General features: G+C 43.4%; 1 protein-coding gene across 1 annotated transcript in view; it reads left to right on the top strand.

Annotated features, from left to right (window-relative positions):
* LOC119171524 (atrial natriuretic peptide receptor 1-like) overlaps window positions 1–15,019 on the top strand; it is a 642,832-nt gene that overhangs the window by 134,957 nt on the left and 492,856 nt on the right. The window contains exon 4 of the mRNA XM_075892142.1: window positions 5,739–5,874. Coding sequence (XP_075748257.1) covers window positions 5,739–5,874 — 136 coding nt within the window. The remainder of the gene's footprint in view (window positions 1–5,738; window positions 5,875–15,019) is intronic.

Here is a 15,019-nt window from a genome sequence, read left to right as displayed (position 1 = left end):
TATGGATATTGGGCAATAATTTTGAAGTTCATTTTTATTGCCTCATTTAACCATAATTGTTACGCGAGCTATTTTCATAGAAGATGGAAATGTTCCCGTCAAAAAGGCCCTGTTACATATGCAAGTGAATGGAGCGACAATTAAATCAGTAATTGCCTTAATAGGTGTTACGCCAATGCCATCTTCACCTGGTGAACTATTCTTTAGTGAGCATATAGCAGTGGCTACTTCCTCCTCGGTAACGGGTGATAAAAACAATTAATTAGCGCGTGGACATTGAATATAGGATTCGGCTGGTTTAAGGTGAGATACTTGCGTGATAGTACTTGATGATCCCGCATCAATGAAGTAAACATTAAATTTGTCCGCTAGTGTTTTGCCACTATAGTAAATGTTGTTTATCTTTATAAAGTGAGGAACGGCGGCTGGTTTTTTTTTATCAATTTATTAAGCGAATTCCGAACAATTTTTGAATTCTCAATCATTGTAGAAAACTTGTTGGCATAGAAATCGATGTCAGCCAGGAAATCAGAAGTGTCCTTCAGATAGGATGGAAAAGTTGGAGGTACTATACTGATAAGCCTATCGACATAGCTTGAAAGAAGTTTGGTGATGGTGCCGTTGCCTGACACTATAGGGCGACTGGGGTTATTGGATTAGTGTATTTTATAAACTATTGCATTTTATAAGATATGTATAAAATATGTATTTTATGAAATATAAGATATTGCCTATAGGCAATAGGTAGAAACTTCCTGAAACAGGGCTTAGAGAAACTAATGAGCGTTTTGCTTTATGAGAAAGTTCTTCGTTCAGTACTAAATGCTTGATTGTATCAGTAACGACGTCCTTCAATTTTTTGGGGGCGTTGTCACTGTGTCGCTTGTAAAAATATATCATTCTCTAGCTGTCCCCGAGATCCACTGACGTAGTTCGTTGTGGCCTCCTTTATTTGCGGGTTTTATTACAATATTTGCGCGTTTAACTACATTTCGTTCTTTGAATGTTAGGTTGCCTTTGCATGAAATGCGGTTCCCATAAGCTTGCAGGATGTCACGCTGAACTGCGGAAATCTACCTATCATGGAATTTATCGCGTTGTGTTGGTGGCACCAGTGTTGACGGGAAGACATGTTGCTCTTAGATTATGAACGTTCATGGAAAAATTCACTGAGCCTCATACTGCGCGCGAGTTCGTGTAAGTCTTTTACAAAGGTAAATCCATTGTTGCCGCCAGTAGCTGGACAGAAATTTCAATAATCACAGGTCACACGTCTTGGTCCTGCCTAGTCTTCCCCTGTCCAAACACCTCGCTACACCAGGTCACTGTTTTGACAACATAACAGCCACAATACTCGAATGGAATCACACTACGAAAGGGAAGTTCGTGAATATTTTCTTACTCATAAATTTAACGCCATAGCGTCTAGAATAAACGAGAACCTTGGGAAGCTTACATTTTTGCCAGCAAAACAGATGAACAACCACCCTAGCTCACATACACGTTTGTTCACTGCTGTGATTATATTTCGGTGACATCGACCACAGCAGTTAGTTGACCAGAACGTATGCAGACTTCGTTAGCACATTGTGACATCAATCGTGATATTATGCTCGTCTATATTTCATTGAAAACAAACCTGACTTGATATTGTATTGCTGTTTTTCATTGTTTTGATTCGTTCACAAGTGTTGCGATATCATAAGGGTCCTGCATATTATTTGTAGCTTATGTTTTCATTTCACCTTGCCTTCCAATATTCTGTATCGCGCACTGCTTCTCTGCTATCTACAAAATACTGCGCATGTCTGAATATATGTTTGTTAACATGTATGTATGTCGAAATTTGTTAAGAGTGATTAAGGGGGCCCCCTATGCTATGTCCTTAGGAAGTTCGTGTTACTGTCATATGCATGTATGCCCTGACGAAGGCCGGCCCCGGCCGTAATTTTGGCAATAAAGCATCATTTTTTTTTCGTTTGCTCGTTCGCTTCACATGATGAATTATAACACGACCGAATGCAAAAATACTTTCAATATATATATATATATATATATATATATATATATATATATATATATATATATATATATATATATATATATATATATATATATATATATAGAACTTGAAGGGAAGGCACGACAGGTCCGGGTATTTTCTATATTGAAATAACTTGAAGATAGCACATAAGAAAAGGATCGTATTTACTAACGTTTCGGCCGTGGCACGGCCTTCGTCAGAGTAAGTAGGTATGATACAATGCAGCCGCTTTTATAGGCTCACGTGATGAACTCTCGGTATTGCAGCTAGGACAATCAAAGTAAAAAATGGTAATCTGTCAGGACCTTGTGTTGACATGACTGACATGTGACGGGTGCATGAATATAAAAGTTTCAAGTTTCCTTGCGCATCGACACGTGGGGCACAGTATGGTTGGCAGGACATGTAAAAGAGCTCAGAAGTTGGTTTACATGTCCTGCCAACCATACTGTGCCCCACGTGTCGATGCGCAAGGAAACTTGAAACTTTTATATTCATGCACCCGTCACATGTCAGTCATGTCAACACAAGGTCCTGACAGATTACCATTTTTTACTTTGATTGTCCTAGCTGCAATACCGAGAGTTCATCACGTGAGCCTATAAAAGCGGCTGCATTGTATCATACCTACTTACTCTGACGAAGGCCGTGCCACGGCCGAAACGTTAGTAAATACGATCCTTTTCTTATGTGCTATCTTCAAGTTATTTCAATATATATATATATATATATATATATATATATATATATATATATATATATATATATATATATATATATATATATATATATATATATATATATATATATATATATATATATATATATATAGGCAGGCATGGTGGTTGAGTGGCCGTAGCATTGCAAATAGTCCAGTAGATCCTCCGTGAGCGGTCACAACGTGGTTTATTTTGACGTTTCGGCCTAGAGTCTGGGCTTCATCAGGATCAGAATAAAACTGTACCCTCAATCCTGATTAAGGCCAGACTCTAGGCCAAACGTCGAAATAAACCACGTTGTGACCGCTCACGGAGGATCTACTGGACCATATATATATATATATATATATATATATATATATATATATATATATATGTATATATATATATATATGTATATATATATATATATATATATATATATATATATATATATATATAAATATATATATATATATATATATATATATATATATATATATATATATATATATATATATATATATATATATATATATAGAGAGAGAGAGAGAGAGAGAGAGAGAGAGAGAGAGAGAGATGAAATAGATGATCAGAGTTTCTTCAGGCTACCGTAATAAAAGTTATAAACTTCGAGAATAGTGCAGTATAGGAAACAAAACAATAAAATATTTATTTAATCCTAACAGTTTCGGCTGGTGGACCAGCCTTCTTCGGAGGATGTAAGTGAAATGATACAAGTTCCCGTAGCAGAGGGTCACCCTCACAGTTTAAAGACCCTCCAAAAAAAAGAGAGAGAGAAAAAGACAAGCGGGCGAACGAGGTAGCAACAGACAACAAGAAGCAGAAGAAGGAGAGGAACTAGAAAGGAGCGACGGATATATATATATATATATATATATATATATATATATATATATATATATATATATATATATATATATATATATATATATATATATATATAAGAATAACTTCGGTTGCCGCAAGGTTATAAATACGAAAGTAGATGCTCTTTCACATAACAACTGTTGATTCTGCCGACGTTTCGACGGGGTTCCCGTCGAAACGTCGGCAAAATAATATATATATATATATATATATATATATATATATATATATATATATATATATATATATATATATATATATATATATATATATATATATATATATATATATCGGTGTGTGTGCGTGTTGTTTTCTTTATCGTACAATACTACGTGTTAAGACAGACCTCTGCAAAGCGTCTAACTTACATATTGGGTGCTACGTTAATTTTAGCGACGTTTTATTAGTTGCGGCATATAGTAATGAGAACGTGGAAATGTTGGCTGCGGCATGTTCGTGTATACGAAGGGAATGTGAGAAATATCTCCAGGTGAATAAAGTTCACTAGCGTTGTGCGTGCTATTTAATAAATGGGAAAAAGACATGAGTGAATATAATACAGCTGGTTGGTCTGCCTTGTTTTCTTTGCCGATGCTGGATTAAACACGCGAGGCTAGTCGCTGGGGATTAACTACTATCGGAGAAGTGCTGCTCTTAATGGAGCTACCCCTCGAAAAAATATTCGCGCTTAGAGTGCGCTGTTATTCTATAAATTTCACAATTCCTTGTTTTTCTGACGAAATAGAAAAATAGAGAGGTACAGATGAATATAACAGAGAATAGTTTCTAAAAAGCAACACTTATCAAGCTACTCTACGATGTTACCATGTATGCGCCTTGACCAACATATCCGCTTTGAATCACTGGTGGCATCGCAAAATCAAAATAAGAATTTCGTACCGGTAAACGGGAGCGTGTAATAAACCACACTATTTCATTCAGTATGCATGTTTGACAAGACCAAGATCAGGCATGTCTTATACCTCCAGAAGATCCCCGCCGTGGTGGTCTAGTGGCTAAGGTACTCTGCTGCTAAGCCGCAGGTGGTCGGATTGAATCCAGGCTGCGGCGGCTGCATTTGCGATGAAGGCGATAATGCTGTAGGACCGTGTGCTAGGATTTTGGTGCACGGTAAAGAACCCCAGGTTGCAGTAATTTCCGGAACCCTCCACTACGACGTATCTCATAATCATATAGTGATTTTGGTACGTTAAACCTCACACATCAATTATTCAATCATTCAATTATTTAATCAATGAAGTCAATGCAGAAAACACATCATGTTGTTAACTTTGCAATCGGGCCCATAGCGAGAAACTTTTTCGGAGTGTTTGAAAAGCATTTATCCTAATTATTTGTCTTCGGTAGAACTTCCCCTTGCATTCGATTTCTGGGTAGGAGGGGCCTTGGGCACACTGCCCTGAAATCGGATGCAAACTGCATTCGATTTGTAATCAGACCCCACTTCGCTACTGGCCTGTTTACAATATCATTTTTTTATATTTTTGTTTCATTAAATTGAACTGCATACTATAATAACAGCCATCAAGTAATGTCAATTGAAACATATCTTTGACATTCTTTCTTCTCTTAATCATATGTTGCGACGCTAAACGATCCTGACTGGGCCATTAACAAGTTTACATACAGCTGCTGAACCACGGAGCTGAATTAGTGTTGTAAGAGAGTTGCCGACGTTCTAGAAGTGGCAATCAGAACCGTAGGCGCACTTCTGAAATAAATGTTTAGAGCTGACTCCTAAAGAGAGAGCGTTTAGAGGCTTGTTTCGATTTCTTAATTATGGCTTTCATGTAAAAAGAGTCTATCATGGTTATGCCCGAATAACTGGGTCAATATGTTTGTGAGTTCGACGGGATAATGCCTTCAACACATCATTTAACTCATATTTCTTTCTAAAGCTGCCGAAACTGACTGTGGGCTCCGTTATTACAAATACCATGAGTAGCAGGTTAGCTTTAGCTCTTCTTCTTTGAAATGATCGCCTTCTCTATAGATTGCGTTTATACATTGTGTTTTATCAATTAAACAATCAATCAGTCAATCAACCAGTCAATCAATTAATTAATCAATCCATCTCTTTCCAGGTAAACAACTTCGTAGCCGCCTTCCACGAGGCTGTTATTCTCTACTCCATTGCGTTGAATGAAACGCTCAGAGAAGGAGGAAGCATAATAAACGGCTCCGAGATCACCCGTCGAATGTGGAACCGGACATTCACAGGTTCGTTGTTCTCTTCGTGGAAATTCGCACTCACAGCACCAACTTCTAGGGCGAACAAGAGACAGGACGATTCTGATTGTGATACAGGGCAATATGACCAAGGTATTATTATCATGCAGCGATATCCGGGGTAAAGAAACACCGCTTTGTGTAAAACAAGCCCACTCGTTGATGTGGGCCGATTCTCGGGCTGGCGATTACGCCATTTTAGTGCAGAATTTATCACATGATATTTTTGAAAATGATAACGGTAATATGTAACGATACAGACATGTTATGATACAGTGTGTGCGCGAGTTAGAAATGACATCCTTATCGTGAATGTAATAAGTGTGTTTTTGTACCTTGTAGGTCTTCTACGGGGGTGGCATACAAGCTGTGAATTGGCGCTTCTGCTAAAATGGCCCTGCTTCCGCCCCCCCCCCCCCTCCCCACCTTCCTACTAGGTTTCAGCTAGTGAGCCCCTAATGGCGTAAACTTATTTCAAAGCTCAGAATATTATTACCCCAGCGCTTCTTACTCTGTTTTGCTAACTTGACTTAAAATGGACTGCTAATGGAGAGTCTCCCGGTCTTGCTTAGTTCATAGTGTGTTAGCCTTCGCGTCTTATACTGCGGAGGTTCGTGGGCTGCCACTCAATGCTGGTGGGAGTTTTCTGCAGTACGAACCCTCACGCGCAGCCAGCGTGACAAGGGCTGAAAGAAAATGCTAAGGGGAATCGGCGTCCTAAGTTGTCTGGCGTTCTTATAGAACCTTTATTGATATGCATGACCGAGACAGTACCGAAGAAGACAAGTTAACCCTTAGCGGCTCACTTGACGTTTGTAGCTCGTCGGTGTCAGTTGCAGCGGCAGTACGCTAGGCACAGACAATGAATGCAAACGTGCTTGGCGATTCCGGTGACTGAGTTCTAGGGTTTCACTTCATGTCACATGGCATCCAGAAATACCCCTTAGTGTTTCCGTCAGGATGACGTCCGCCCATAAATGGTCACGGTCGCCGAGCAGTAAGGCTTAACCGATGCAGTAGACTTCGCTGAGCATTTCCAGAAAATATTATTTGTTATTGAAACATCTAGTATAGAGCACGGATTGTTTGTCACATTAGAAACGTTTCTGAGCTTCAGATCAGCCACATTATTGTGTAAGGAAAATCTTGCCTGGAAGGTGTACTCTTGTAAATAACAAATATCAGCAACTTAAAAAAATTGAAGCATACATCAAAAGACATGCAGCATTAATATATTGAAGATAGAATAGCCACTGTCACATTTTTCATTTTTCTTTTATATTCCCGCTGTTCGGTCGTTCATTGTGTGAGAAGGGTATTCGAAATAACCGAAGAGCTTTCTTGGCCTTAGGGGGTTTTCTTCGGTGTTTTTTTCTGCTTTTGTTGTTGTAGACCGTGGGCAAACCAACTCTAGGAGGCCATGGGCAAACAAAGCAACTTGTTACACGTAAAAAGCCGGTCCATGCTGTATTTTCATTTTTTCCAGTTTATGTTTTCGAATAGCATTTAATAACATGAAAACAGACTGCAGAAGCATGCTCACCATGCTGGATTAAGACCTGAGCCTAAACAGGAGTAATAAAGGGAACAAAGCAGAAAGAGGCAAGGCACAAGGCGAGGGGAAGGGGCGTTGTCCATTTCGTTCAAACGTCCTGCGTCGCTTCCTCTTGCACGTAGCGTCGTTTTGCCTGATTGCCAGCCCTATAGTGGCACTGCCGTGACGTCGTTGTCGGAAAATCATTTCATTGTCAGTCTGCTTTTAAAGATGATAACATCTTCGTACTAAGCTTAGCGCCACTTTAGGTCAAAGCTGCAACAACGACAGACAAACAAACAACCAAACAAACGAACTACAGCTTGATTTATACCATAAAGTTTTCTAAAACGAACTAGAAGGGACTCTGGTGCTGCGATCGTTCAGCGACCATGGGAATGATGGGGAGTACATGGATTTGCCTAGTCTTCGTACTTGCGGGCGCCGAATGGCACCTGTGGCTTCGGTTATTGCTATGTTTCAGGTCTGTTTCGAAGGAAAGAATGAACCATTTTCAACTTCGTGTCCCGATTTAAAATGATAAGCCTGAAAGAATAAGGCGGTGAAGCGCCACCACTGAACATTTGCTTATTTTTGTTTCCCGAGAAAACCGCTCCAAGCCACACGACAAACACGGAACCAGAAGTACGAAGATTAGACAAAATTGTGCACTATTCATCATCCCCATGCTCGCTGAAGCCCTGTGTGTTGCAGCTCCAATAGGCACTAGCCTCAGAGTGAGCTCTAGTGTATATTTATGAAACTATGATTTGGACGAGTTGGTTCATCGTAGTGGTATCATAGTTACAGTGCGGCAACAGGTTGGAAGAAACAATGTGAGCCGGAAAGAGCGTTGACTTTCAACTGGAGCTATTGAAGGTGCTATGACTGCGTTTTTCAAGAGGGCAACATCAGTGCTCACGCGCAACGACACACGCGTGATTGTGAATAAGATTTTTAACTCAGAAACGAATACTTTGTCTGGAAAAGGTGAAGTGATGGTGTACTGATGCATTTATCCCCCTTTGTTAAAAAAAATTGGCAGATCCCGCGTACCGTGGGAATCAATGATATGCGAAGCACGAATGAGAAAGTTAATATGTTACTTTAAAATGATCACAACGTTACGAGGCGCATGGACGTAATGCACAGTAAACACAAGTAGACATGTGCACACTAAGGCATCTGGATAAGACGGAAGTATGCTATTTATAGTCACGTAACGACGTCACCACTAACGTTTTCAATAGCAGCCCCAGCAGTGGTAGGCATGTAAATTATGCCATACATGGCTTCCATGTCAAGATTGTTATGCTTGCACCTGGCATTTGTGTTCGTCGTCCATTCACCTCATGTGTACAAAATTTGGTATATGTGAAGCTAGAAAAACAGCCGCGAAAGCGCTATGAGCGTAGCATGTGGCCATCTTTTACATGACACGCATATCATGGTTATCATGTTTGGTTGTGTCACTTACCTTTGACTTCAATTCACGTCTCGTAGTACAAAATTTGGTATATGTGAAGCTAGCGAAACGGCCACAAGCGCGCCATGAGCGTAGTATATAAAACATGGCACGCATGTCATAATTGTCTTGTTTGCACCAATCATATACATTCGTCATTCATTCACGTCACGTAGCACCACATTTGGTATATGTGAAGCTAGCGAAACGGCTGTGAGCGTACAATAAGTGCAGCATATAGTCATGTTTTGCATGACGCGTATGTCATGGTTATCATGTTAGTACGTGTCATTTCCTTCGTTGTCCGTTCGGGTCACACAATACCCAATACGGTATACGTGAAGCCAGCAAAACGGCCGCGAGCGCATCATGAGCGTGGCATGTAGGAAAGAAGAAGACGACGAAGCTGTTGCTGCTTGGCTAAGTAGCTCTGTCTGCATTTATTGTTTATTTTTGTTTATATTACGGCTCAGCACTGCTCAAGACGTCGGACGACTCGAAAAGGTACCTGCCGTATCGGCGACCGACGGGTGCGGCGCAGCCCGCCGCGTCAAAAGGTGCTAGAAGAAACGAAACAATCATCAGGGAGAGCGCCGCCATGACCTCCCAAGGCGTGACACCAGGTCAGAAGCACCAGCTGGTTTGCGCAAGCATACCTGACTGCAAGCGACAACACAGCGTTGAATCAGATGACGAATCAACTGTCGTCGGGGACCACAACGGGGTGAACCTCACAGATCTAGACATGGACGAGGGTGGTTTCCGCCTTGTGCGACATCGCAAAGACAGGATGGTGGGCATTCCTGTGTTAATTGCTCCAACATCCTAAGGAGGTAACTTGAGGCAAGTGAATCCTATTCACCTTTACTCGGAAATTGAAACGATTCTCGGTGGAGCCCAGTTAAGAGCCACTTCACAGCACAGGGAGCCCTGCTCTTGGATATAGAGACAGAACACCAAGCTAATATGCTTCTAGAGACCAACACTATCTGCGGCCTTGCCATATCTGCCCGTGTACCACACAGCTACATGAAAAATACATGCATTATAATAGGGGTCCCGAGATGGTACTCGGACGAAGAGCTGTTAACCTACCTGAGACCTCAGGGAGTATACCACGCAAGAAGAATAATACGACGGGTCCAAACCTCATCCTCCGAGTGGGAATCAAGGCGCACTGAATCTGTGGTTCTCACATTCGCTCCCAATTCGGAACGTCCAGAGAAGATCAACCTTGGCTTCACCAGACACGAGCTGGTAGACTACATGGAGACGCCGCCACGCTGTTTTAAATGTCAGCGTTTTGAACATGTTGCTAAGCACTGTCGTGGGGAACAAAGGTGTAAGCGCTGTGGGGGACCTCATGACTTTAAGACGTGTACAAGTAAAGAAAAACTTGTGTTTGCAAACTGTGGCGGCGACCAACCAGCTAGCTACGGCCGATTTCCAGCACGAACAGCTGCGTAGCGAAGAAATAAGACGTTTATCCTCGGCCCGAAGACTGTGAACGAACCATCGCTCACAAAGAAGACGTCCGGCGCGCCACAACATGGCGGTTTGGATAAGGAGTACGCAGGAAATTTTCCGCGCCTAAATCCGACAAGAGCTGGTACTGAGTCAACGCAAGTGCTCAACGCTGGTGAGAAATGTATCACGAAAGAGTCCGCTAAGTGCACCTACGCTGATGCACTGAGCCCACCTCAAGTACCACCTGGAAGCAAACAGCAAGAAAACCTCGAGCACGTTATTCGCGCTCTGTTCACCGCACCACGTTCACACGTCGCTAAGATGCCTGCGAGTTCAACGAAGGATATGTTGGAAGCAGTCCTGGCTCTAGAGTCAGTGTTACTTTGCTCTGCTTCCACAAACACACAGTAGAATAATGGCAATGTCTCGCCCACCTGGTCTATTTTGTCCTTCAAAAGTGCCCTTAATAATGCCATGGAACAGTGCCGGTCTTCTAAAACGTCTGAGCGAACTCAACCTTTTCCTGCGCGACATTCCAATACCGATTCTAGCCCTCTCCGAAGTCGGTCTACCGAATGCAAGGACGCTCCCAGGGTACACCCGACACGGCAACCCGAGCATAACGTCGTTTGCAAATGGAAGCGCAATGATATACATAAGGCGGGAAATACGTCACGTCGCCTTACCAGTGCAAGACCTCTGTTCCAATTCATTGGAAGTCGCTGCTGTGCAAGTGTGCCTGGGACAGCGAAAACTGAGTGTGGTATCGGTGTACATAAGCCCACGAAAAAAGGTCTCCATGGAGACTTTCCTAAAGGACCTTTGCACTCGATGTCCCGCTCCTCGAATAATCTGTGGTGATTTTAATGCACACCATCCACTCTGGGGAGATAAGAGTGTAGATTTTCGAGCCAAGGAACTTCTAGCAGCTGCGGATGCTGCCGACTTATGTGTGGCGAACGATGGCAAACCTACATGTTTCAGGCCACCAGATTCATGGAGTGCAATAGACCTTGTACTTCACTCCAGGGACCTTCTGTTATCATCGACCACGGCTCCGGACAGGATGGGCAGCGACCATTTCCCCATCTTCACCAATATCCTGGGATTTCGAATTGCTGGTCGACAATTCTGCAATGTAACACGCTGGGACACCTACAGAGAAGGGCTGGACAAATCCACTGGTGAGCTGTTCGCAGATATGTTGCAAAGCAAGCGAGCAGCAACATCGTTGCTGAAACTGTCCGACAATTTTCCTGCTCCTGACTTAAAATTGAAGAACCTCTGCGCAGCACGTAGACGGGCGGAGCGGAAAATAATGAGAACAAAAGGAAATCCGTCTGCGAAAACCAAATATAACAGGATAAACGCTGCGATTCGTCGCCATACAAAAAAATTAAGACGAAATCAATGGGCCGCTTTCTGTGAGAGTTTATCAACGTTTACGCCCTTGACAAAGATATGGGCAGTAATAAATATTCTTTCTGGGAAGATCCGAACACACAGGCCATTCGAAGCACTCGCTTTGAAACAAGGGATAGATTTGCAAACCCTTGCAGAGGATTTCGCAGACGTCTACACATCTGGTAGATCTGCAGGAGCGGCGATTCCTCTGTCACCCCAGTTTTTTCACACGATGAATACGCCATTCACCTTTCGAGAGCTTGATATGGCACTTAGCAAATTAAGAAGACGCTGTGCCGTGGGTCCCGATTTGGTCAGTAATCAAATGCTGACAAATCTACCATATGAGCGAAAAAGGGCCCTTTACTTTTGGACATATTTAATCACGTCTGGAGCACGGGAGAGATCCCATTTGTTTGGAAGACAGCATGGGTGGTGCCAGTCCTAAAGCCCGGAAAGGATCCTGCGAGCCTCGCGTCATATCGACCGGTATCTCTTACATCATGCGTATCTAAGTTGATGGCAAGATTAATACTTATAAGATTAACTTGGTACCTTGAACAAGGAAGACGATGGCCATCGTGTATGACTGGATTTCGCCCACGACTGAGTGCCCAGGACAGTGTTTTGGACCTATTAAGCCACATCGAGCACCACCACGTCAGCGGACTCTCGAAACTCGCCGTCTTCATGGACGTTGGCAAGGCATATGATTGTGTGCTTCAGGCAGGCATCGTGAACGGGCTCCAAGCCATGGGTGTGTCGGGAAATGCTCTTCGGTTCGTACATGAATTTCTCAGAGACCGCTGTGTCCGTGTTAAGCTTGGAAATGTAACGAGCGAAGAGAGACGCGTTTCCCTCGGCGTCCCACAAGGAAGTGTTCTATCTCCCTTGCTTTTTAACGCTGCCATGGCCAGTCTTCCCGACACTCGGCACTTAGGTCTGAAAGCAGTTAAAATATCCATCTACGCCGATGACATCTGCATTTGGATCTCAGGGTACCAGCACAAACGTTTGGCCCGGATAGCACAGAGCGCTATTTGAATCATTGAGCGTCACTTGTTGACACTTGGGCTATTTTTATCAGCGGAAAAATCGGCCTTCATGCTCTTCCCGGGAGTGCGACGGAAGTCAACACGTCTGTCACTGAATATTCGAGTCCACTCAATTCGTTGTGCAACAAGTGTCCGTTTCATGGGCATTACCATCGACAACAAGCTATTATGGCGACGTGCGGTTGATAGTATAGTCACTGCATCAGTGCAAAGGATCAACGCTCTTCGTCGCATGGCAGGGGTCCGTTGGGGCAACAATCCTATGTCCATGCTTAAATTGAATGATGCGCTTATAACAAGCCGCATTCTTTATCAGCTGCCCCTGATATCACCATCACTAAGCCAGTTCGAACGCCTAGAGGCAGTGCACAGAAAGGGTCTTCGCTTGGCGATGGGAGTCCCTCAGGCGGCTTCAAACACGAAAGTCACCAATGAAGCCGAGTCTCTTCCGCTCCGCCTTTTGGCGTCTCAGGCCTTATTGACGCAGCTGTCAAGACTGGGCGAGTCCTTCGCAGGCACGGCACTTCTCCGGTGGCTAAGAGCAAGAAACTGGCTCACATTTCAACGCGGCACTAAACACATTTCGATATTTAGGCTTGAAACTGCCTAAACGGCGCCCTACGGACCCGCCATGGTCTTTTGTGGATGTTGCGTGTAACTTCAGCGTACCCAATCTACCAGCGAAGCGCACCATTCATGCCGCGGAAGCAAATTTTCTTGCGCTGGACCACTTGAGCACCATGTACCACAGCCACCTACAAGTGTACACCGACGGATCAGTGTGCACACAAACGGATAGCTGCGCGGCGGCTTTCTGCATACCCTGCCTTGGCTTGTCATGGTCGGGCCGCCTGGATCGCGTGGCTTCGTCCACAACGGTAGAAAGCGCTGCAATCACGGCGGCTTTGCGAACATTGCGATCCTTTTCTGCACGAGATGATGTAGGGCCGACGGACTCCAAATCGCTACAAAGACTGCATCGTGGCTTACCTCAAGAAAAGTTCACCAGGCAATCTCTGGCACTAATCAAACACCTAAATGGCAAGAGTTTTAATATAAAGTTCCAGTGGATCCCATCCCACGTTGGCATTGAGGGCAATGAAAAGGCTGAGGCCTTTGCATGTGAAGCACCTACATCGTTTTCAAAAGTAAGAACTCCCAAGACTTACCAGAACAACAAAGATGTGATACGCAATCATTTCAAGGCGGTCTACAAGTTTCCACACCAGGCATGTGTAATTCATGGACTTTCTCGTGAAGAAGCGACGCTGTTGTACCGCATAAGAACCGGCTCCGCATACACCCCGGCCTGGTCATTCAAGACTGGGAGATACGTTTCCCCGTTCTGTGCCTTCTGTGGTGACATCGGGGATATTGAACATTTCATTTGGCTTTGCCCACAGTTTGATGTGCAAAGAGCAGCGATGATTCGCACCTCGCGAAAAGGCTGTCATAGGCACCGGGCAGTTGATGACGTCATCTTTCCTGAAGGACCCGCGGCAACTAGGAGGAACGTGCAACGAATTCTGTTGGTCTTCCTGCGAGACACTGGGCTGTCTGACACGTGGTGATATTTTCCAAATTCAGGAGATGCTCAGGCGGAACAATTGCCGGCCATGCAGGCCAGGCTAACCCCACCTGCTGCAACACCACCACCACCACCGTGGCATGTAGACATGTTCTTACATGACGCTCATTTAATGATTACAATGTTTCAACGTGTGATTTGCTTTCATCGTCTATTCACGTCACGCAATATCAAATTTGGGATATGTGAAGCTAGCGAAAGAGCCGTGAGTGCATCGTGAGCGTGGCATGTAGTCATGTTCTTACATAATATGCATGTTATGGCTATCATGTTTGCTTCAGTCATATACCTTTGTCATCCATTCACGTCAAGTAATACCAAATCTGGTATATTTGAAGCTAGCGAAACGGTCGTGAGTGCATTATGAGCGTAGCGTGTTCTCATATTTTACATGACAAGCATGTCATGATTATCATGTTTTAATGTGCCATTTACCTTCGTCGTCCGTTGTCACGTAAACCACATTTGGTATGTGTGAAGCTAGCGAAACTGCCACGATCCCATCGGATCGTGGCGTGTAGTCATGTTCTTACATGACATGCATATCTTGATTACCGTGTTTTCAGCAGTCATATACCTTCGTCACTCATTCACTTCACGCAATCCCAAATTTGCGATATGTG

Source organism: Rhipicephalus microplus, chromosome 4 (genome assembly GCF_043290135.1).
Source record: "Rhipicephalus microplus isolate Deutch F79 chromosome 4, USDA_Rmic, whole genome shotgun sequence".
In the NCBI taxonomy this organism is placed as follows: domain Eukaryota; kingdom Metazoa; phylum Arthropoda; class Arachnida; order Ixodida; family Ixodidae; genus Rhipicephalus; species Rhipicephalus microplus.
The sequence above is the reverse complement of the archived record's forward strand: the minus strand, read 5'-3'. Positions and strand labels throughout refer to the sequence as shown.